The 24,827-nt window shown below is 44.2% G+C and overlaps 1 protein-coding gene across 1 annotated transcript in view; it reads left to right on the plus strand.

Annotated features, from left to right (window-relative positions):
- The window catches only part of LOC309701485 (NACHT, LRR and PYD domains-containing protein 12-like), a 1,029,495-nt gene that overhangs the window by 739,967 nt on the left and 264,701 nt on the right, over positions 1-24,827 (plus strand). The window contains exon 11 of the mRNA XM_082525721.1: positions 17,645-17,839. Coding sequence (XP_082381847.1) covers positions 17,645-17,839 — 195 coding nt within the window. The remainder of the gene's footprint in view (positions 1-17,644; positions 17,840-24,827) is intronic.

Here is a 24,827-nt window from a genome sequence, read left to right on the forward strand (position 1 = left end):
AATGACTTTGAAATATTTTTAGAAATATTTCCTCAATGGGTGAGGGCTCCAAAACTTGCCTCCATTCTTTATGTTTTGTCAAAAAGCTTCTTAGCTGCAGAAATCTAAAAAAGTCAGAAGAAGGAAGCTGAAACTGACCTCAACTGTTCAAATGAGCTCAGGTGCCCATTCCTCACAACATGACAAAGTTTATGAAGCCCGCTATTTGACCATGCTCTGAAGCCAGAGTCTTCCACAACAGGAGAAAAACCCTGCAGGGAGGAGAGGCTTGATAACATTGAAATTTCTTTTGGAAGACCAAATGATTGTTTGATTCTACGCCAAATCTTTAGTGTGACCCTCGTCCGTTCCCCCATATGCACATTTTTAATTGAAATGTTAGAAAAAAGCAGGGATTCCAATGATCTTTCGCACATTGTCTTCTCAATGTTTAGCCACTGAGTTTCAGACAAATCCCGCACCCATACAGTCAGGGGTCTCATCTGAGCTGCCCAGAAATAATATTTCAGGTTTGGAACAGCCAATCCCCCCTGCAGGTTTGACAGTTTTAATCTTTGGAACTTGATCATCCCTCATGTGTATTTAGTCTCTGTGTCGCGTCATCTGTGTTCCCACCCTCCATATTTTCATGCCCAGTCTTTTGTATTCTTAGCCATAGCTTTCCGTGTCGTCATGATTTATTATAGTATTAGTTCCCCAGTTTAGTTCTCTTCACTGTGATTCTGCCTTGTTTGATGTCTTCCGCCGAAATAAAGGCACGCTTTTCGTTCAAAACTCAGTTTCATGTCTGCGCCAGTGTCTGCGCCTGAGTCCTCCACACACTCTCCATACGGTCAGCCACTGTGACCGTGACACTAAACTACATGCTGTGTACAGCCACTCTCCTGAGCCTGTATTATATACACAGCGGTTACAATGACAAACTGAATACAATCTCATATCTACAAAACAGGCTGAGTCAAAGTTGCAGCTACGCTTATGAACATGGAGAAAAAACAGGCGAGTTATCAGCTCACCAGCTACGACTAAGAACAGCTAACCAACTATCCTTGAGATCTACAATGACCAGGGAATAAGGTCTACAGACAACCAAACTATCCTTGAGATCTACAATGATTTCAATAAGGTGTTTGATATTCCCTCCTTGGGAGAAGATGCGATCGCTAGTCTGGAGGAACCTGTCTCTAATGTTGGAATTGAAACGGCCGTACGGAGCATGCAGTCTGGAAAATCTGCTGCCCCGACGGGTATCCATCTGATTTTTTCATAAAGTTTTCTGACCGACTGAATTCACTGTTAAAATCAACTTTTGAAGAATCCTTCCTCTCACAGTCGTTGCCTCCAACAATGCATCAAGCAGTGATGTGTTTAATTGTAAAACAGGAAAAAGACCATTTAGATTGTCGTTCATGTCGTTTAATATCTTTGTTCAACACAGACACCAAGATCCTGGCTCAAGTGTTGGCCCGTCGCTTACACAAGTATTTGTCCTCCATTATTTCACCAGACGGGCTTTATTAGGCACTCTTTTTTTTAACATTAGAGCTCTATTAAATATCATTTATACCCATGTTAAAGGTGATACATTGGAAACTGTCATTTGGCTTGACGCAGAAAAGGCGTTGGATCGGGTGAGATGGGATTTTTTTTTATACGCTTAAAAAATGTGGCTTTAATTTTGTATCTTGGATAAAAGTATTGTATTGCTCCCCTCTAACAGCCGTCCAGACTAACAATAATCTGCCCCCCAGGACAGGGATGCCCTCTGTCTCCTTTTTGCCATTGAACCGCTAGCTGTTGCTCTGAGACAATGTGTTGGTGTTGAGGGAAAACATCGAGGGGGTATCGAACATGAAGTCTCTCTTTATGCCGACGACATGATTTTATTTATTTCCAACCCATCGAACAGCCTCCGCAAACTTTTGGATAGACTTACAATAATAATAATAATAATACGTTTTATTTATAGGCGCCTTTAAGAGCCTCAAGGTCACCTTAATGCATACTTAAGGAATTTGGGACAATTTCTGGATATGAAGTGAATTTTGGGAAGAGCGAGGCAAAGTCTATCTGTACGACAACTGGGGAGTTTTGTGTATTTTAGCCCCTTTTAAACCCAGCTATAACAAGTTTAAGTACTCGGGCATCTGGGTGACAAGAAAACCACAAAGACTTGTATAAAACTATCTTCCTTTATTGTCGAAGCTTAAAGAGGATTTTGGAAAATGTGAGTTTTGCCTCTTTATATTTATGGTGGGGATGCAGAACAAGGAGCAAAGATGAATGTGATGCTGAATCAGCAGAAGACTTGGACTCATTTGATTCCAGCTTTGATATCATTGATTTCAATATGTCCATTTCTGTCACACTTCACCTTTAAAAGTGAAGCCATGTGGTTCCTGGAAGGAAAAACACGACTTTTTCAAGTCTTTGTCCTGTTTTTATGATAAATGTACGACTTTAATGTGAAACATTCAGAGTTTTTTCTCTTGTTGTGTTTGTTTGAAGCTGCTTCCTGTTGGCTTCAGCTGTTTGGAGTTTCCATTTTCTAAACTTCTACATTCTGAACCTTCTTCAGCTCTGAACAGATGATGAAACACTGAATGATTTCAAGCACTTTGTCTAATAAACTTACATCTTTCATTCTTTATACAGATTGAAGAGCTGTGGTTTGTCAGAGATCAGCTGTGATTATCTGGCAGCAGCACTGAAGTCCAACCCCTCCCATCTGAGAGAGCTGGACCTGAGAAACAACAACAAGCTGCAGGATCCAGGAGTGAAGCATCTGTGTGGTTTCCTGGAGAGTCCAGGATGTAAACTTGAAACTCTGAGGTCAGTCAGCATGTTTTAGTTGTGCTGAGGTGAATATGATGTGAAAGTTGTGCTGACACTAAACTGCAGACATCAGGCTGATATTATACTGATCCACACTGAGGATCTTCATGGTAAAGTCTGTTTTCTTCTTCTCTGGTTTAGTCCATTGACTGCAGCAGAACAATGTTCACATTTCAAACAGTGATACTCAACGTATGGCCCGCGGCCCACACGCGGCCTGCCCACCTTTCCTGATTCAGAGAGAGGGGACCCTGATTAACTGTGTAGCTTCTTCCTCACAGTTCTAAGTATCAGACACAACAATGAATAATCCACAGCTGACTGTCTTTAGCAGGTCAAAGGTCACGGCACACAGCACTCTGTGAAACAGTTTGGAGCAGGAATTCTTGCACATTTACAAACTGACACTGCTGCACGGCATGCTGGGTAATGCTAGCTGCTCAGGTATGGGCGTGCTAATGGCTGTGAGGCTCTGTGGCTGCAGAACACCGAAGAAGAGAAAAGAGAGGTGGAGGATGAAGAAAAGAGGCGGAGATGAAGCAGAAGTTTTGCTCCAGAGAGGAGCTGTGTCTGTGTGGGCAGGGCTCAGACAGCTCCGCCCACACAGTGACAGTGAAGCAGGTGAAGAGTAATAAATGAAGACAGCAGACAGTATTTGATAAGCTGATGTACAAACATGTGGAATGATGGTGGCAGCTACAGAAACAGGTCCATACAGACTGAAGCGTGTCTCAGTCTGAATGTACACTGCTGTTATAAGAGCTGTGGAAACTCAGGTCAAAAGGACGTAACCACACTGCTGACAGTTCCAGGACATTCACAGAGTTACAGCATCATTTGTGACCATAAAGACAGAAAGCTCATCCAAATCCTGGGATTAAAAGTCTGTCCTGGTGGTGTCCAGTCAAACACGTCTCTGTGAAAGCTTCAATCCAACAGGCTCCAAAGTCCTTCTGCTCATTTCCTCGCCGGGTTCTTGATGCTCCTGTACCATCTCTCTGTCATCCTCCTCGCTCCCTCTTTGCACTCACAGTCTTTGTGCATCATTAACACTCACATGTGGAAAACCAAAGTTTTACTGGGCAGAAGATGATCATCAGTGACTCTGTCTTTAAAACACTCTTGTTAGAAATGTACGACTTCAATGTGAAACATTCAGAGTTTTTTCTCTTGTTGTGTTTGTTTGAAGCTGCTTCCTGTTGGCTTCAGCTGTTTGGAGTTTCCATTTTCTAAACTTCTACATTCTGAACCTTCTTCAGCTCTGAACAGATGATGAAACACTGAATGATTTCAAGCACTTTGTCTAATAAACTTACATCTTTCATTCTCTATACAGATTGAGGAGCTGTGGTTTGTCAGATATTGGCCTTGATTATCTGGCAGTAGCACTGAAGTCCAACCCCTCGTATCCCACAGAGGTGGACCTGAGTGGAACCTACAGCAACCTGAAGGGTTCAGGAGTGAAGCATCTGTGTGGTTTCCTGGAGAATCCACGATGTCGATTAGAAACTCTGAGGTCAGTCAGCATGTTTTAGTTGTGCTGAGATGAATATGATGTGAAAGTTGTGCTGACACTAAACTGCAGACATCAGGCTGATATTATACTGATCCACACTGAGGATCTTCATGGTAAAGTCTGTTTTCTTCTTCTCTGGTTTAGTCCATTGACTGCAGCAGAACAATGTTCACATTTCAAACAGTGATACTCAACATATGGCCCGCGGCCCACACGCGGCCTGCCCACCTTTCCTGATTCAGAGAGAGGGGACCCTGATTAACTGTGTAGCTTCTTCCTCACAGTTCTAAGTATCAGACACAACAATGAATAATCCACAGCTGACTGTCTTTAGCAGGTCAAAGGTCACGGCACACAGCACTCTGTGAAACAGTTTGGAGCAGGAATTCTTGCACATTTACAAACTGACACTGCTGCACGGCATGCTGGGTAATGCTAGCTGCTCAGTTACGGGCGTGCTAATGGCTGTGAGCCTCCGTGGCTGCAGAACACTGAAGAAGAGAAAAGAGAGGTGGAGGATGAAGAAAAGAGGCGGAGATGAAGCAGACGTTTAGCTCCAGAGAGGAGCTGTGTCTGTGTGGGCGGGGCTCAGGCAGCTCCGCCCACACAGTGAGACTGAAGCAGGTGAAGAGTAATAAATGAAGACAGCAGACAGGATTTGATAAGCTGATGTACAAACATGTAGAATGATGGTGGCAGCTACAGAAACAGGTCCATACAGGCTGAAGCGTGTCTCAGTCTGAATGTACACTGCTGTTATAAGAGCTGTGGAAACTCAGGTCAAAAGGACGTAACCACACTGCTGACAGTTCCAGGACATTCACAGAGTTACAGCATCATTTGTGACCATAAAGACAGAAAGCTCATCCAAATCCTGGGATTAAAAGTCTGTCCTGGTGGTGTCCAGTCAAACACGTCTCTGTGAAAGCTTCAATCCAACAGGCTCCAAAGTCCTTCTGCTCATTTCCTCGCCGGGTTCTTGATGCTCCTGTACCATCTCTCTGTCATCCTCCTCGCTCCCTCTTTGCACTCACAGTCTTTGTGCATCATTAACACTCACATGTGGAAACCCAAAGTTTTACTGGGCAGAAGATGATCATCAGTGACTCTGTCTTTAAAACACTCTTGTTAGAAATGTACGACTTTAATGTGAAACATTCAGAGTTTTTTCTCTTGTTGTGTTTGTTTGAAGCTGCTTCCTGTTGGCTTCAGCTGTTTGGAGTTTCCATTTTCTAAACTTCTACATTCTGAACCTTCTTCAGCTCTGAACAGATGATGAAACACTGAATGATTTCAAGCACTTTGTCTAATAAACTTACATCTTTCATTCTCTATACAGATTGGAGCGCTGTGATTTGTCAGAGATCAGCTGTGATTATCTGGAAGCAGTGCTGAAGCTCAACCCTTCGTATCCCAGAGAGGTGGACCTGAACTACCACAAGCTTCAGGATTCAGGAGTGAAGCAGCTGTGTGTTCTTCTGGAGAATCCACAACATCAAATTGAAACTCTGAGGTCAGTCTCCACGTTTTAGTTGTGCTGACACTGTCGATCTGTGGAACTAAAACCTTTATACAGGAAGTCTGGTTCAGCTCTTTGTAGACCTTCTAATCTCTGATGCTCTGAGTCTTACTCAGTAGATGATGCAGAGTTGTGAAGCCGATGTGGGTGAGGACACTCGCCCAGCTCTAACTACTTTGACGTCCAGGCGGCTTCCCTGCTTGTCCTGATACAAACAAACCTGAGTAACCTTGCAGGTCAGATCTCATCAGTCACACCTGTTATGGCAGCTCTCCTCTAGATTGTAGTTCTTGTTAACCTGGGATGGTTTTAGAAGCCTGGACCACAGACTGCAAGGGAAGATATTACTGGGAAAGGCCAAAGCAACCTATTAGACCCATTAAACACTAACATAGATGAATACTCAGATTTAAACCTTTATTGTTTCACAAAGGGTTAAAAAGGGAACGTCCACAGTTTAGACTGCAGCAGATTTTATTAAAGCAGTTTGACAGGAGCAAAGCAAAAACACAAAGAATAAGTGTTTCACATTTTAATACATATAACATAATAATAAAAGAAAAGCAAAAGAATGATACAAAAGAATGAAAAAGTTGTCCAGAGCAGCAGGATGTCTGAGGTCTGCAGAAACACAAAAACACAGCAGCTAAAAATAGTTGTTGAAAGAAAACGAGGTGGGAGCTGCTGATTCCTGAGCTTTGATACTGGATTAGCTTCAGTAGTTATTCCCATCACTGCTGTAGGAGCTACATTTAGTCACAGCTGATTGGTCAAAGAAGACAATCAGAAGACTACTGTTGTAAAAACAAGCAGACAAAGAACCAATGAGAGTGAAGAACAGGATAAAGAGCTCGTGTGATGGAGGCAAAGCAATAATCAGCAGACTGTAGCAGTTTCTATCTGGATGAAAGTAGAAGGAGCTCAGCGGAGCTCAGTCCCATATCTTTGGTTAGAAACAACATCAGTGATTTCCTGCTGCTCGAGATGATTCCAGCAGCTCTCATTCCAGCAGCTGATGAGAGAAACAGCTGATGGCTCACAGCTCGTGCACTGTTGGATCTCCAGATGTTCACGTGGCTGAAGTCTGTGAAGAAACTGTGGTCCACGTAGTTCACACGGCCTCAGATTGGACCGAGCTCCCTGGATCACTGCAGCATCCTCAGCTGGTACATGGACGTCTCTGCTCCTCAGTCTTGGAGCCCCTGCAGGTCCGTCCACACCACCGGGGTCTTCTCACTCACCTTTCCTTTGTCCTCGTCCTTCATCGGCCGTGCTGTGTCTTTGTTCCTGCGGTGTTGTTCCCACGATGCAGCGCTGATGTTCCCTCCTTGAATGCACAACAAGTACGGTGCTGGTCTTTCTCGGGTGGAGCAGAGACAGATTGAAGTCTTTCAGGCTTTAGTGCCGACTTCCCTGACAGAGGCTGGACTCCATGGTCTGCACAGGAGGCTTCTACACTGTGTGGAGGTGACTCCTGGACTCGAAGACAGGCTGCAGGTACATGTGTGATGAAGAGGACCTACAGCAGTGTGATGGAGCTGCAGGTGTGAAGGAAGTCCTGCTGTCCTGTCCCACCCTCATCTTTGCTTCCTCTGTCTTCTCTGGACTTGTCCTCCTGTTTCAGAAACAGCACTGCTTCATGCCGAGGGTGGACGGGAGCGTTGGCTCTGATTCTTTTACCGTCCACCACAAGGAGACACTGATGCTGACCTCCTGATTCATCTGCATGTGTTCTGCTTCACACTGCTCACCTCCACCAAAGACTTCACAAACATCTTCTTTCTTTGAGTCCAGTTTGTCCCACAAACACTTCCAAATCTCCTCCTCTGAGATTCTGCAGCTTCTTGCAGTGTGACTCAGCTGACTTCTGACAGACCACAGACTGGCACAGCATCCACATGTGTCTCCTTTCAAACAGGCTCTTGATGTTTCCTCCCACATCATTCTGGCCTCTCAGTCTCCTTTGTTCTCCAGCTCTGTAGCTCCAGCTGGTGAAGCTTCAGTTTTCCATGTTGGTAACAGTAAACTACAGCCTCTGCTGTCAGCTGGGTAACTAAACAGAGCTGCAGCACGTCTCTGCGGTGGTGCTACATCCAGCCTGCAGACGGCCGTCTACATGTTGTAGTGGTTTACAGTCACCAGGGGGCGCTGTCCCAGCCATGCAGGCAGTGGGCTGCTCTGCTTGTGCTGTTGTTGGTGAAGCTGAAGTGAAAGCGAGAGTTAAAACACTGAACAGTGTCCACTGAGCTTCTCATGCTATTCTCATGCTCAAAGAAGTTTAACAGGAAGGGCGACTCGTCCATCAGGCGTCCAGCTGTCCGTGACCGTGTCCACAGCAGAGTGTGACCGAGGCTTCATGCTAACACGCACACATGAAGCTAATACCACCACGAGCAGCTGCTCAGTGGATTTGGAGGACAAATGTCTGCAGCTTCTCACAGGCAGTATGCAGAATGTGGATCTCCACAAAGACTGTGGAGAGCTCGTCCCACACTCTAAATCCAAACTTGTCTGCACAAAACTTCTCACACGTTCCCGTCACAAGTGTCTTCTAAGTGAAGCTACCAGGTTCAGGTCCAGCTTGTTTATCTGGAGCTGCAGGAGATGATCCATCCTCACAAAGCAACACAGACAGCAGATATGCAAACACACAACACAACCAAAGGATTCTCTCTGCATGTCTGTGGCTGATGCTGCTGGAACGAAGCTGTTTGAAACCTTGTTGTTCTGCACTTTGGGACCAGAAGAGGAAACTGAAGCTCTGTGCAGAGGGTCCAATGGAAGCAGCCAAGCGCTGTAAGTGTCTGCTGTACAGGGATGCTGGTTCAGCTGTGGCTCAGTTTCACAGTGTGACTCAATAAAAGCAGCAGGAAATCAAAGCTTGATGCTTTCATCAGTGTGGAAATAAGAAAGTTTCCTGTGACAGACGCTGGAGCTCTTTCACTCTCAGCTTCACAGTTTCAGCTTCAAACTTCTTCCAACATGTTTCTAACACGGCCACATTCCACCTTAATGGAGCTGATATCTTGTGCATCAGCACATTTTCTAAAGGCAGCGATCACATCTTTAGTTTTGGATGTTTAACTGCAGATTGTTTATGTGTTTATAGCACATTAATTACAGCAGCAGCGTTGACCACAGTGCTGTACAAGAATCCAAGATAACTATTAAAATAACTCCTAATATTAATATCACACATCAAATATCAAATAACTCTCATGCTGTATTAAAAGCCAGTGAATACAAATGTGTTTTAAGAGCAGATTTACAGAGACTGACAGCAGGAGCTGGGGCTGTTCGATAGAACGATGTATATATGATGACCATATGAAAACGTCTATCGTTTCATATCACGCTCTTTGTTTCCTGCTTATGTGTTTGTGTTTTCCAGATAAAGCTTTCAAAATAAATCTGAAGATCCTGTTGAGAGTTTTCAAAATAAACACAATACAGTACTGCGGTCGCTCGTTTATCGAGTTACGTTCTAAAAATAAGTCTCAGAATGAAGTAGCAGCTTTATGTTTTACAAGTATTATAGAAGTTTTAAGGCAGTTAAACCCTCACTGCACACTTTCTACACTTTTCTCAGACAGGCATGAACATTTTCACACTTTTCTCTCTTGTTTAAACAAAGTTCAAACCTTCATAGAAAAATAAGTTCATTATTAAAGAATGAAAGCAAAGTGTTTCTGAAATGTGTCAAATCAGCCTTTGCTGGCATTAAATGAGCTTGGTTCTGTGTGAGGAGCACTCGTCCATGGCCTGGGCTCCTCGCTGTCAGGTAAAGTTTCATAAAGCTTTTGAGTTTTTCTGCAGATAATGTTGGTGTCCAGCACGATGTTCTTTTTCCTGCGGTCACTGAGCCACAAAGCCAAAGCTGACTCCATCCTTACGATGTTCTTGTTGTGGACAGTTACAACCTTTTTGCCTCCTTGTTGAAACTATGATGGTCAGCATCTTCCTCTGCCTTTGGCTGCTACCACAGGTGCAAAACGTCTCGTCATCATTGTTGTTTGTTGGGACAAAACGTACAAACATACAGTGCAGCACTGCAGAGTCACACTGCTGTAAATTTGAACACATTCTGTACTGTACAGGAGACACGGCACGAGATTGGCTGACAATGGTCTACAGCCAATCAGGACGCAGAACACAACGCGCTGTAAAAAACAAAAACATGCAAAATTGCACAAAAAAGATCAGCGAAACAGCGAGGCCGCCAAAGGTGAACTGTGTTACAGCGAGGGACCAGCGTATATGTGGTTGTTGGGACGATAAATGTCTTTGAGCTTGTGTCAGAAGACGAGCTGCAGCTTTCTGGACCAGCTGCAGTCTTGCCAGGCAGGTCCCACTAACTCCAACATATAAGGAGTTACAATAATCCAGCTGGGACGTCATGAAAACGTGGATCGCCCGTTCAAGGTTTTTAAAAGATAGAAATGATCTCACCTTAGATAAAAGCCTCAGTTTGAAGAAAGACCGCTGTACAACTGAGCTCAGCTGTTTTTCAAATTGCCGTCAAATATAAGCCCCAAATGTAATAATGCGATTTAATAAAAGAGCTGAACCAGTCTAATAGAGCGCCCTTGATGCCGCCATGCTCCAATGGTGAGATCAAGATGCTGTGGTCAAGGCAGCGGTCAGATCCAAAAGCACAGCGGAGTCTCCTGATCAGTGGCTGATAAAAGATCATTAAGAACTTTTCAAAGTGCAGTTTCAGTGCTGTGAAGAGCTTTAAAACCAGACTGAAACCTTTACAACAGATTGCAGCTGAACAAATATAATCTTTTACAAAATCTTCGACAGGAAGGGAAGCTTTGAAATAGGCCTGAAATTTGAGCGGACAGAGGATCCAGATCAGGTTTTTAGTACAGGCTGTACAACAGCATGTTTAAAACAGGCTGTACAACACCTGAACTAAGACTGCTGTTAAAAATCGCTAAGATGTCGGAACCAACAACCTTTAAAATCTTTTTAAACACGTGTTGGAACAACATCATTTGGACAAGATGATGTCTTTATAGCATCACATTGTTCCTCCACCTGATCAAACCACACAGGCTCAAACTGATCAAAAACAGCTGAGCAGGTGAATATTTTAGCCCCGGTGCGATCTCGGGCGAGAGTATCGATGATGGCCAAAGGGCAGCGTCCAGCTCTACGGCCGCTGAAGAGCAGACTCAACAGACGCGCGTGATGTGGATCCTACTGCTCTAAAATTGGAGCTTCTTCAATCCATTAAAGAGGACATTAGTACGCTGTTAAAAGAAGAAGTCAGAAATGCATTGAAAGAAGATTTTGACAATATAAGGGCTGACGTGCAAGGACTGAGAAATGAGATCGCTAACAGCATGGCGGCGACGTGCGGCGAAGTTGATGGAGTAAAGGTTACAGTGAAAGAAGCTGAGGATGGGCTGTCAATGTGGAGCGATGAGGTGACCACCCTGCAGTCTACAGTAGAGAGTATGAAGGAGGAGCTGTCTGACCTGAAGGATAAATGTGATGAAGGCAGGAAGCGGAGAGCTAACATCCACATCATAGGGATCCCAGAGGGCCTGGACTCGAGCTCCTCCACGGCCGTATCCGTGCTACTACGTGAAGTGCTGGGTATGGATAAAGACGTTATTGTCGACCGCTCACACAGGAGCCCTATCCTGAGAAAGCCAGCTGGTAACCCGCACGCCGTCATAGCCGAGCGTCACTACTACCAGGATTGTGTGGCTACGCCGTGCCAGGGCCCAAGCCCCGCTTGAGTTTAACGGACAACCTATTGCAATATTACGACTGGGCGATATGACCCAAAGTTCATATCTCGATATTCTTTAGCTGGATGGCGATATACGATATACAGTGGGGCAAAAAAGTATTTAGTCAGCCACCGATTGTGCAAGTTCCCCCACCTAAAATGATGACAGAGGTCAGTAATTTGCACCAGAGGTACACTTCAACTGTGAGAGACAGAATGTGAAAAAAAAATCCATGAATTCACATGGTAGGATTTGTAAAGAATTTATTCGTAAATCAGGGTGGAAAATAAGTATTTGGTCAATAACAAAAACACAACTCAATACTTTGTAACATAACCTTTGTTGGCAATAACAGAGGTCAAACGTTTACTATAGGTCTTTACCAGGTTTGCACACACAGTAGCTGGTATTTTGGCCCATTCCTCCATGCAGATCTTCTCGAGAGCAGTGATGTTTTGGGGCTGTCGCCGAGCAACACGGACTTTCAACTCCCGCCACAGATTTTCTATGGGGTTGAGGTCTGGAGACTGGCTAGGCCACTCCAGGACTTTCAAATGCTTCTTACGGAGCCACTCCTTTGTTGCCCGGGCGGTGTGTTTTGGATCATTGTCATGTTGGAAGACCCAGCCTCGTTTCATCTTCAAAGTTCTCACTGATGGAAGGAGGTTTTGGCTCAAAATCTCACGATACATGGCCCCATTCATTCTGTCCTTAACACGGATCAGTCGTCCTGTACCCTTGGCAGAAAAACAGCCCCATAGCATGATGTTTCCACCCCCATGCTTCACAGTAGGTATGGTGTTCTTGGGATGCAACTCAGTATTCTTCTTCCTCCAAACACGACGAGTTGAGTTTATACCAAAAAGTTCTACTTTGGTTTCATCTGACCACATGACATTCTCCCAATCCTCTGCTGTATCATCCATGTGCTCTCTGGCAAACTTCAGACGGGCCTGGACATGCACTGGCTTCAGCAGCGGAACACGTCTGGCACTGCGGGATTTGATTCCCTGCCGTTGTAGTGTGTTACTGATGGTGACCTTTGTTACTTTGGTCCCAGCTCTCTGCAGGTCATTCACCAGGTCCCCCCGTGTGGTTCTGGGATCTTTGCTCACCGTTCTCATGATCATTTTGACCCCACGGGATGAGATCTTGCGTGGAGCCCCAGATCGAGGGAGATTATCAGTGGTCTTGTATGTCTTCCATTTTCTGATGTTTGCTCCCACAGTTGATTTTTTCACACCAAGCTGCTTGCCTATTGTAGATTCACTCTTCCCAGTCTGGTGCAGGTCTACAATACTTTTCCTGGTGTCCTTCGAAAGCTCTTTGGTCTTGGCCATGGCGGAGTTTGGAGTCTAACTGTTTGAGGCTGTGGACAGGTGTCTTTTATACAGATGATGAGTTCAAACAGGTGCCATTCATACAGGTAACGAGTGGGGGACAGAAAAGCTTCTTACAGAAGACGTTACAGGTCTGTGAGAGCCAGAGATTTTCCATGTTTGAGGTGACCAAATACTTATTTTCCACCCTGATTTACGAATAAATTCTTTACAAATCCTACCATGTGGATTCATGGATTTTTTTTTCACATTCTGTCTCTCACAGTTGAAGTGTACCTCTGGTGCAAATTACTGACCTCTGTCATCATTTTAAGTGGGGGAACTTGCACAATCGGTGGCTGACTAAATACTTTTTTGCCACACTGTATATCTCGATATTTTTGAAGCCAGAAAGTACGAACAAAAAGAGAGTTCTTAGTCAAAGCTGTGTCCCAAATCTCACACAGGCACATTTATTAACATACAGCGTAGATGTACATGAAACAATTACTCAGGAATAAATGATCAGCATTTATTAAATAATAATGCTCCATAAATAAAAGAAAACAATGTTGTTTTTGTGCATAACAAAAAGCTCACAATCGTGCAGTCAAAATGTAAACAGACGCTGAGCATAATAACAAGCAGCTGCTCTGTTCCCAGGTTCTACTGCGTGACTGACAGCCTGGAGTTTGAAACCCTCTTTGTAACCGTGTCTCTTACAGGTACCATTTATGGTCCTTATACACACTCAATACAGTAATATTACGTTGAAGCAGAGTACGTATCACTCCGCGAGGCTCCTCGTAGCTGTAATGCTCCAACAATCCATCAAGCGGTGCGGCCTCGTAGCTGAGCAAAGTCGTACCAAAACATCTTTTAAAAGGTTTCTGAGCGCCGTGTAGCACATAAAATCGGTTCGAGGTCAGTAAGCACAACCAGAATTCATCCATAAGGCGCACTGTCGATTTATGAGAAAATTACAGGATTTTAAGTGCAGAAAACATAGTTTATGGTTTTCCTTTGATCTTAGCAAATATCTACGCCTCTAATTGGGACGATCACAGATTTTTCACTAATATCTTTGCGCGGCTCCCCAATATGTCATCACACAATATCATCTTTGAGGGAGACCTAAACTGCTCATTATCTGCTATGGACCACAGTTCACACAAAAGTACACTTAGTCCAAAGTCAGCATGCGTCATTCAGAGCTTTCTTGATAATTATGGGCTGGCTGATGTATGGAGATTTCATAATCCTGCTTCACGTCAATACTCTTTTTTTCTAATGTCCATAAAACATATATTTGTATAGAAAAACGTCTCCCTTTAGTTACAGAATGTGATTCTAAGACTCTGGTGATTTCTCCTCTTGTTTTTTCAATGTGTATTCCTGATGCCTGCTCCAACTATCAGCCATGGAGATTCAACTCAGTGTTGTTAGCAGATGAAGAGTTTGTCAGTTACAAAAGGTCTCAAAGACATTTTTTTTCTATCAATCAGACCCCAGAGATGTCATCATCAGTCATTTGGGAATCTCTAAAAGCATCTGAGAGGCCAAATAATTTCATTTTGTGCCAAACAAAGTGCAACACTGAAAGAACATCATCCATAAATATTGAGTAAGAACTGGACTCTCATACAGCGAGACTCAAATGCCTTTAAACATCAGCTTATCCTGCTGATCCAAGTCCAACACTGAGTTTGTAAAAACATGTTTGTCAATCATTTTGTTTGGTTTCTGAGGAAAATGATTCAATAAGTTGCTGCTAATACACAACATTTCATCATATTTCCTCATAACCCTCTTTTGTCTGACCATTTGATCCCATTTGAATTTGCAATAAAGGATCCACAGAGTTTGGTGACAATAATGACAGTAGATGTTTGTGTGAAAGTGCTGGAAGCAAATGAGTGTGTGATGTTCTTTCTTTGTTGCACTTTGTAGACGCTCCCTGAGCACTGGTCTCACAGCCAGCTGCACATAGAGACCAGTGTTGTTAGTCCAGGTCAGAAGATGACTTGTTGGAATGAAAATGAGCTTGTAGTTTGTCTGCTTTAATAATGTGACTGGAAAAAGGTGTTGGACTTCAAATATGTCCATTTCTGTCACACTTCACCTTTAAAAGTGAAGCCATGTGGTTCCTGGAAGGAAAAACACGACTTTTTCAAGTCTTTGTCCTGTTTTTATGAGAAATGTACGACTTTAATGTGAAACATTCAGAGTTTTTTCTATTGTTGTGTTTGTTTGAAGCTGCTTCCTGTTGGCTTCAGCTGTTTGGAGTTTCCATTTTCTAAACTTCTACATTCTGAACCTTCTTCAGCTCTGAACAGATGATGAAACACTGAATGATTTCAAGCACTTTGTCTAATAAACTTACATCTTTCATTCTTTATACAGATTGAGGAACTGTGGTTTGTCAGAGATCAGCTGTGATTATCTGGCAGCAGCACTGAAGTCCAACCCCTCCCATCTGAGAGAGCTGGAGCTGAGTAATGACTCCTCCTCTTCTTCAACTAAGAACAAGCTGCAGGATCCAGGAGTGAAGCATCTGTGTGGTTTCCTGGAGAGTCCAGGATGTAAACTTGAAACTCTGAGGTCAGTCAGCATGTTTTAGTTGTGCTGAGATGAATATGATGTGAAAGTTGTGCTGACACTAAACTGCAGACATCAGGCTGATATTATACTGATCCACACTGAGGATCTTCATGGTAAAGTCTGTTTTCTTCTTCTCTGGTTTAGTCCATTGACTGCAGCAAAACAATGTTCACATTTCAAACAGTGATGCTCAACGTATGGCCCGCGGCCCACACGCGGCCTGCCCACCTTTCCTGATTCAGAGAGATGGGACCCTGATTAACTGTGTAGCTTCTTCCTCACAGTTCTAAGTATCAGACACAACAATGAATAATCCACAGCTGACTGTCTTTAGCAGGTCAAAGGTCACGGCACACAGCAGACAGTCAGAAATATTCTAACTCTGATCATTTATCAGTTGTGACACTGTGAGACTTGATCAGAGGTGTGATCATCACAGCAGAGGCCTTTGTGTCAAAGTCACTGAGGATCAAACAGAAACACATGAAGCAGATTTTCCTCTTCTGGCTTTTTATAGCAGATAACCTTCAAAATATTCTGCAGTCGATCAAAAACTGAAGCAAACCATGAAGCAACATGTGAACATGAGCTGATGCTGCTGAAGTGAAGCAAAGTTACAGAGGTTTGATTACAGACACAGCTGAGAGTTTGTAATCTGTCATCATTTTAAAAAGTTTCCATGGAACAGCAGAAATGAGGCTTTACTGTCAGAGGCCGACAGCACTGAACACAACAGCAGACTGGTGGCTAATAAACAGTGAATGATGCAGAAACAGATGTTTGAAGCTGTTCTTGGAGTACACTGAGAGAGAGAGAGCTGTGCAGGCAGGAACAGCCAAAGTCAGAGAGAATTCATGAGCATATTGATCAAACGTGAAGCAGAGTTTGGATCTTCTTTTGCTGCTGCTTCACTCAGTTTTGGTTGGAGACAGATGAAACCTGCAGCTTCAGGATCTGTGAGCTGTCCACTTTCAGCCCCGACGGCGTGTCCGTGTACGTGCCGTCGAGTGAACGATCCACGCTCTGTGTTTCCATCTTTGTGTGTTTAGCTGCTCTCATTTACTGTTTTAGCTGTTTGCTGCTTGTTGAAATAGTTTGTGAGCTTTAACCTGAGATTCTGGCAAAATACATTTATATTAAACATCGATTCAGGATTGAATGAATCAACATCGTTTTATTCAAATTAAAACCATTTAAATGGGAACATGAATTTTTTACAGCCGCCTCTAATGCTGGGTAATGTCAGCTGGTCCATGTGCAGCTGGCTGTGAGGCTCAGGGAGCGTCTACAAAGTGCAACACTGAAAGAACATCATCCATAAATATTGAGTAAGAACTGGACTCTCATACAGCGAGACTCAAATGCCTTTAAACATCAGCTTATCCTGCTGATCCAAGTCCAACACTGAGTTTGTAAAAACATGTTTGTCAATCATTTTGTTTGGTTTCTGAGGAAAAAGATTCAATAACTTGCTGCTAATACACAACATTTCATCATATTTCCTCATAACCCTCTTTTGTCTGACCATTTGATCCCATTTGAATTTGCAATAAAGGATCCACAGAGTTTGGTGACAATAATGACAGTAGATGTTTGTGTGAAAGTGCTGGAAGCAAATGAGTGTGTGATGTTCTTTCAGTGTTGCACTTTGTAGACGCTCCCTGAGCACTGGTCTCACAGCCAGCTGCACATAGAGACCAGTGTTGTTAGTCCAGGTCAGAAGATGACTTGTTGGAATGAAAATGAGCTTGTAGTTTGTCTGCTTTAATAATGTGACTGGAAAAAGGTGTTGGACTTCAAATATGTCCATTTCTGTCACACTTCACCTTTAAAAGTGAAGCCATGTGGTTCCTGGAAGGAAAAACACGACTTTTTCAAGTCTTTGTCCTGTTTTTATGAGAAATGTACGACTTTAATGTGAAACATTCAGAGTTTTTTCTCTTGTTGTGTTTGTTTGAAGCTGCTTCCTGTTGGCTTCAGCTGTTTGGAGTTTCCATTTTCTAAACTTCTACATTCTGAACCTTCTTCAGCTCTGAACAGATGATGAAACACTGAATGATTTCAAGCACTTTGTCTAATAAACTTACATCTTTCATTCTTTATACAGATTGTGGAACTGTGGTTTGTCAGAGATCAGCTGTGATTATCTGGCAGCAGCACTGAAGTCCAACCCCTCCCATCTGAGACAGCTGGACCTGAGTAATGACTCCTCTTCTTCAACTAAGAACAACGTGCAGGATCCAGGAGTGAAACATCTGTGTGGTTTCCTGGAGAGCCCAGGATGTAAACTTGAAACTCTGAGGTCAGTCAGCATGTTTTAGTTGTGCTGAGATGAATATGATGTGAAAGTTGTGCTGACACTAAACTGCAGACATCAGGCTGATATTATACTGATCCACACTGAGGATCTTCATGGTAAAGTCTGTTTTCTTCTTCTCTGGTTTAGTCCATTGACTGCAGCAGAACAATGTTCACATTTCAAACCTTCAAAGAAGAAGAAAAATCCTCCACTGGAAAATTCACTGTGAAACTCTCAAACTCTTCATTGCACCTTAAAGTCTGTCTGACACTGAAATCCAAAGCAAAATGTGCGTTTGCTTTACAGACAGCAGTCCAACACAAACATACACACATCATCCAAAACACAGTCCAACATCCAAATCTCCTCCACTGCCAGCATGAATGATGGGAAAGAGAAGGAGGAACACTCTGACATTCAGGGTTAGAATGAGTTTCATCAAGCAGACTGTGAAGATCAAAGCTGCATTAGAAAGCTTACATGAATGAATGAGTGGACAGAAGTGGACAGAGATCATCTGAAGCACTTCAAAGGCTTTAAATCAGCACATTTCTCTTTATTCTTTATCAACTCTGTTAGTTTCTCTGTTTTCTGTGGAATGAAGCTAACAGCAGGCTAATAAGATGCTGACCAATAGGTTTCTATTAAAGGTTGTAATTTGTATATGAAAAAGTGCTTTGGCTCAGCAGGGATCAGCTTACAGGTAGAATACAGCTGCTGGATGGGATTAGCATGTCATAGCTATCTACCAAACTGCTAACTGGGGGATTTCAGGCCATCTATGGATCATTTTTGCTAACTGTTTATTCAGCTTAGGCTCACAGGGCTGCAGCCTGTGCCCTAGCTGTCATAGGGCAAGAGGCGTGGTCCACCTGCACAGGTGAGCAGTCCATCACAGGGCCAACAGAGAGCGACAGAGAAGCACTCCCTCACATCCACACCTACAGCCAATGTAGAAGCACCAATGAACCTAAGCAGCATTTCATTGGACTGTGGGAGAACATCCAACCTCCACAGAAAGGCCCAGCTGACCAACAAGCTTCAACCTACAACCTTCTTGCTCTAAGGCACTAGTGCTAACCACTTTTGCCCATTTCAGCCCAAATCCTGCATCTTCCTGTTTCTGACTCCAGGCCAGCTCCACTAACACTTTCTCATCAGACACTGCCACCTAGTGGAGGAAGTCTTAGTTCCATTTGAAGCTTCAGATTACAGTTAGTTCCTTTACAAAGAGGTGGAGGTGGTGGGGCCACAGCACCATCATCACTGAGTGCCATAGGACACTTAACCTTTGTTTCCATATGCTGGGAACTTCCTGTTGTTCCCAGGAGGACTGGAAAATGTGTGAAAATCTCCCAGTCAGTTCCTCACAGCACACTTCAATCATTTCCCTCCCACAGCATCAGGACCAGGGCTTTTTCTCTCTTTGGTCCCACTAAGAGATTTCCACACAAACACCTCATCAGTGGGACTCTCAGAGCTACCAGCCCTTTGCTACAATCACAAAGCTCTTCATTGAAATCAATGATATCAAAGCTGGAATCAAATGAGTCCAAGTCTTCTGCTGATTCAGCATCACATTCATCTTTGCTCCTTGTTCTGCATCCCCACCATGGACTTCATTCCTTTCCAAGCCAGCCTTGAGTGTCCTTTATTCAGCTCATCCTCTGCTTTACTTTTACACCTGATTTTAGCTGCTTTATCTCTCTTTCAACAGGTTTCTGTGCCTCAAACTTTTTCTTCTCTCCCTCATAACAAGACAGCTTCTTCTGCCTGAGAACATGTTGGAGTGATTTACTAATCCAGGGCTGCTTATTGGGGAAAATACTTCCTGTTTCCAAAGTAATCCCCATTTTTCCCAGAAAGAAATGTCAGTAGAAATCGATGATCTAAGTGAGAACATGAGCCTTTCAAAACTCCCAGTGGGTGCAGTCAAAGCAGTCCCTCAGTCCCAGTATAGAGTCTTTGGTCCAGACTGGAACAGCTGTGTGCCCAGTTTGAGCTCTCTTCAGTGCTGTGACCTGACAGACCCAGAGGGGCCATCACATCACATTTAGAAGCTCCCCTGATGGAGCCACAACACATGTCCAATACTTAGTCTGTCTTGTTGGACCAACTGGAAGAAATGATTCAAGGACTTAGTCACAGAACAGAGATTCAAATCTCGAAAATCCAACTGGCTGCATCAGGACATATAGTCTGAAACTCTGCACAGTTTCCTGTTTGAAGCTGCTTCCTGTTGGCTTCAGCTGTTTGGAGTTTCCATTTTCTAAACTTCTACATTCTGAACCTTCTTCAGCTCTGAACAGATGATGAAACACTGAATGATTTCAAGCACTTTGTCTAATAAACTTACATCTTTCATTCTTTATACAGATTGTGGGACTGTGGTTTGTCAAAGATCAGCTGTGATTATCTGGCAGCAGCACTGAAGTCCAACCCCTCCCATCTGAGACAGCTGGACCTGAGCGACAACAACAACCTGAAGGATCCAGATGTGAAGCAGCTGTCTGATCTTCAGCAGAGTCCAGACTACAGACTGGAGACTCTGAGGTCAGTAGAGTGATGGAGTGAGTGGGTGGTGCTGTCAGCAGTATTGTACTAAACACAGTCAGTATGAAACAAAGATCCAGTGTTTCCTGTAAAGCTGCAGCTTCTCAGTGAAGCTGTGAGAGGAGAACGGTGACAGGCTTCAGGATTGGACACAAACACTTCCTGTTTCTCACCTTTATGGTCACCATAGTAACGGCTGACACGCTCTGATCAAACACTGTCAACAGCCAATCAGCTCTCTGAACAAAGCAGCACGCAGACCAATGACTGCATTGATTTCCAAGTTTAAAGCAGTGAAGAACACAGTCTGTAGGTGAGGAAGAATTTAGTGAGAGCAGATGTTTGGATGGAATTCCTCCAGTTAACAGCTGGAACCGTCCATCTGGATTGTTGGGCTTGTTGTTGGGGTTCCTACAGAGCTCAGAGTGGACACACCAAGGTTCTTCTAATGAATGAAAGTCCAAACTCAAACTAGGAGGGAAAAACATTTTCAGCAACTTCAATAAAAATCCAAAGATTAGAAAAAGTGAAGCAACAATGAGTCCTAGTACAGTCCCAGCACTGACGTCCCTGCTGCTCTTTATACTGGATGTGCTGCATCACTGACTGACAGCTGATGAAGAGTCTCTGGAAACACTCGTTTATCTCCTCTGCTCTTCCTCCTTCTCTCTGCAGGTGGAGCTGATGATGGTAAACAGGACGGTGTGTGTGCTGAGAGAGGAGCAGCTGTGTCCTGATGATCCAGAGAGGTTGAAGCAGCAGCAGCTTGTGTGTAGAGACGCTCTGACTGGGCCATGTTACTGGGAGGTGGAGAGGAGAGCTTCATCCAGCAGTGACTGACAGAGGAATGAAGTGCAGATGACTGTCAGTGCTGCAGAGTGAACTGCTCTGAGAACAGCTCCACTGTCAGACACAATGTAGAGTCCAGCATCACCCCTGTGTGTCCCTCTGGATCTGACAGAGGATCATCAGTGTATCTGGACTGCTCTGCTGCTGCTCTGTCCTTCTACAGTCTCTGCACAGTCTCTGTCTCACTCTGGAAAGATTTTACAACTTGTTGTAATTACAGAACGTTAATATAATATTCAAACATGTGATCTTCTCTTTATTTCTGAATCTTTACCAAATAAAGAAAAACCAAACTAACAAACAGAAGCTGTCGTGTCCTTTTTCACCACATCTGTGAATCTTTTCTGTGTTTTTCCTCTTTTCCTCCTTCCTGCAGCTCCATCTTCATCATTCTGTGTCCAGTATATGTGAACACGTCCAAAGCATCTGAGCCTCATGTTACCCGTTTGTGTGAGTTACGCCTGTCGTTGTGTTGTGGTGTATAAATAAGGGGCAGGAGACAGCGCTGGATCTCTGAGTTCTTTACTCTCAATTTCTGCAACATCTGCAATATCTAGAAATGCAAACCTGTGAGCTGTGTGTGTTGTGCGTCTGCTCGGCCACCTCTCCTCCGGCCGTGCTGGAAGCAGCTGTGCGTTTGACAGTTTTATCGACTCGACAATAATCGAACAAATTAAATGTTCAAAAATATCAACTTAAGCACTTCAAAGTCAACAAAAAGCTTAAAACAATGAAATAATATTTCACTGACAAAACAACAGCTCATAAGAACGATACACAAAATAATACAGAAACAAACAAATAAAAGTTATTAACCAGGATCCATGTTTTTGTCACAAACACTGAATCAGCTGATTCACTCTTTATGTTTCTGAGTTTGTTTTGTGATTATAGTTCTGGTTTCTGTTTCTGTGTCTTCACTGTGTCCCACGTCTCCTTACTTTGGACTCTGTGTTATATTTCCTGTTTTACTTTGACAGTCCTGTGTTACTGTTTCCTGTCTCGTGTGTGTAATTGGTCCCAGCTGTGTTTCCCTCCTGTCTCCCGTTCCCTGATTACTAAACTGCGTCCACGCCGCCGGCGCTCCTCTCCACAGCTGGATTCCAGGATTTCAGAGCATCCAGCTGTGGTGAGTGATGGAGACACTTTCTCTGCTCCCTCAGTAATCAGGACAGTTTATTGAACATCAGAGGACATAAAGGACTGTTTTTCACCTGCCCGTTCTGAACCTGGACATTAAAGACTGCTGGCTTCAAGGACATTAATCCCAGTGTCAGCCAGCCAATAACAGCCTGTGTTTTTCAGCTCTTTAGGAGTCAGAAATGAGAAAGACACAGACTGCTAACCTCTCCCTGCAGGAAATAAGCTCCGCCTCTTCCTGTCCTGTATATGAGTGATTCTGACATGAGACACAATGAGTTTCCTGTTTATTGTGACTTAAAGCGAGCAGCAAAGCCACTAAACTGTGTGTTTCCAGCTGAAGCTGCTTTTTGTGTTGCTCCCACAATCCTGTCTGAAACAGTCAGTGAGGAAAACTCAGTTTATGCTTCCAAGCTCATTGTGAGAGGGCACATTGTGTTCCTGCAAGTGCTGATTTTGTCTGCATCCCTGAGTTTAGTGAGCTGCCTCCAAGGACTTGTGAAGCCCAGTGTGTTAAGGCTGCATCTCCCAGATGTTTCCACCTTTCCAGCACAGACGATAAATGTTCCCACAAAGGCTCAAAGACGGTTTGATTTTCTGAGTGTTGGCCTCAAGAGATTGCTCAGTGAGCACCTGAGTGTTTCTGGGACATCGGACACTAACTGGAACTTCAAGTCTGGTTCTGAAGCTGCACATGCAAAGACTGTTTCTGGTTGTAGAGACCTGGCTGTTCCAGGGATTGTAACCTCCCCAGAGGCTGAGCTGCTGACCTCAGCTGACTCTGGAGCCTTGAAGGTAACTAAGTTTGCACCGCTCGGGTGAGCCATCTCAGCTGCAACAGCCTCCACAGAGAGCTCACGCAAGCTTACCCAGCCTGCTGAGGATTTTATGCTGCTGCAGCCCAAAAGGCATCCTGAGCTGGCTGACAGCCACCCACAGCTTCAGCTGCCTCAGCCAGGGGTCTCCACACCTGCTGGCCCTGCATCTGCTCTGACTGGGGGCTCCGGAGAGCCGCGCCAGCCATCCATCTCTGCTGGGGCTCCTGTTTGAGAATGTAGGAGTGTAAACTTCAAATATCTGCTCGGTTTGTCAAGATATCACATATTTGCAAAAGTGCTCTGACGTTTTTGGAGACGTCTGTTACCCACCATCTGGATAGCTAACCGGGAGGTCGAGGGTCATTAGAGCCGGCGAGAACAGCGGACTCCTGGCACATCGTTTTTGGACCCCCACGGCTGTTCAGGTTTAAACATGATATATAAGTCACTTAGATCACGTAAAAATGTTATCGTTTGGCTTTTTTCAGTGTTGTTTGTTTGGTTTGGCTGAAGTTACAGTTTTCACACAGCTGAATAAACGTCAAACAGAAAAGTGATTAAACAGAAGTGTGAGACTGTCGAGAGTTTACTCCAGTGTCCTGTTAGATTTTAGACAGCAAGGAGCAGACGGCTGAGTTTATTAAACTCCACCGAGACAGCGGTGACGCGGATCTGAAGGCCAGACCGTCACAGCTGCTCACTTCCCGCCTACCCGACCTTTGGAGGACCCGGCCCACGTAGACCTTGAAGGCCGGGTCCTCAGGAGGATGCAGCCTGTGAATTTGGACACGCCATGACACATGATGTTCTACAGCTGATGTGTTTAAATGAGCTCTACAGGTGATCAGACTTATTAACGTTACCAGCATAATAAACTGTCCTGTCACTGAAGGTGTCTGCCCAACAAGGACGTGGTGCTGAATGCATCCAGACCCCTGCTGACTGTCTTTGCAGCTTCGGTCAAAGGTACAGTGTCCACTGTGACCCTGAGAGCAGGACACAGCCAGAGGTGAGTCAGCAGTTACAAACTAAATGCTGCTGACATGAATCAAACTGCTGGATAACCCACTGCTCATGAAAATGGCACCTTTCTGTTGCTTTTTGAGATTACTGAGAATATTTGAATTGTGACTCAGATGGCAGATCCAGGCTCTCAGCCTCCAGCTGAAACTTCCAGTCCTCCCCCAGCCAGAAGCTCTGATGCTGGGCTGAGAGACTTTGATCCTTCCCTGGATCCAGAAATCCAGGAGGGAGAAGGAGAACAGGACCTCCTTCCTGATCTGGAGAGGCCTGAGGGAAAGAAAGATGGAGCAGACAGAGCTTTGAACAAATCCAAACCTCCTGAGCTTCACCTCCACAAAGGTGCAGACACTGATGCACAGATTCACATGTGACACCTGCAGCGTCCAGCTTGTGCCGCTGACATTATCTCCACTCTGATACAAGCCTCATTCACTCGCTCACACACGTTCATACAATCACCTTTTCCTCACAGTCACACACATGAATGTAATGAGGGGAACTCGGGCTTCACTGTCATTCCTCAGGATACTTTGATATGCAGACTGGAGGCTCTGTGGATGAAACACCGACTGTCTGAACCACTCTGAAGTCTTCATGATGGACTTCAT

This window comes from Aulonocara stuartgranti (assembly GCF_965226115.1).
Source record: "Aulonocara stuartgranti genome assembly, chromosome: 23".
Lineage (NCBI taxonomy): Eukaryota > Metazoa > Chordata > Actinopteri > Cichliformes > Cichlidae > Aulonocara > Aulonocara stuartgranti.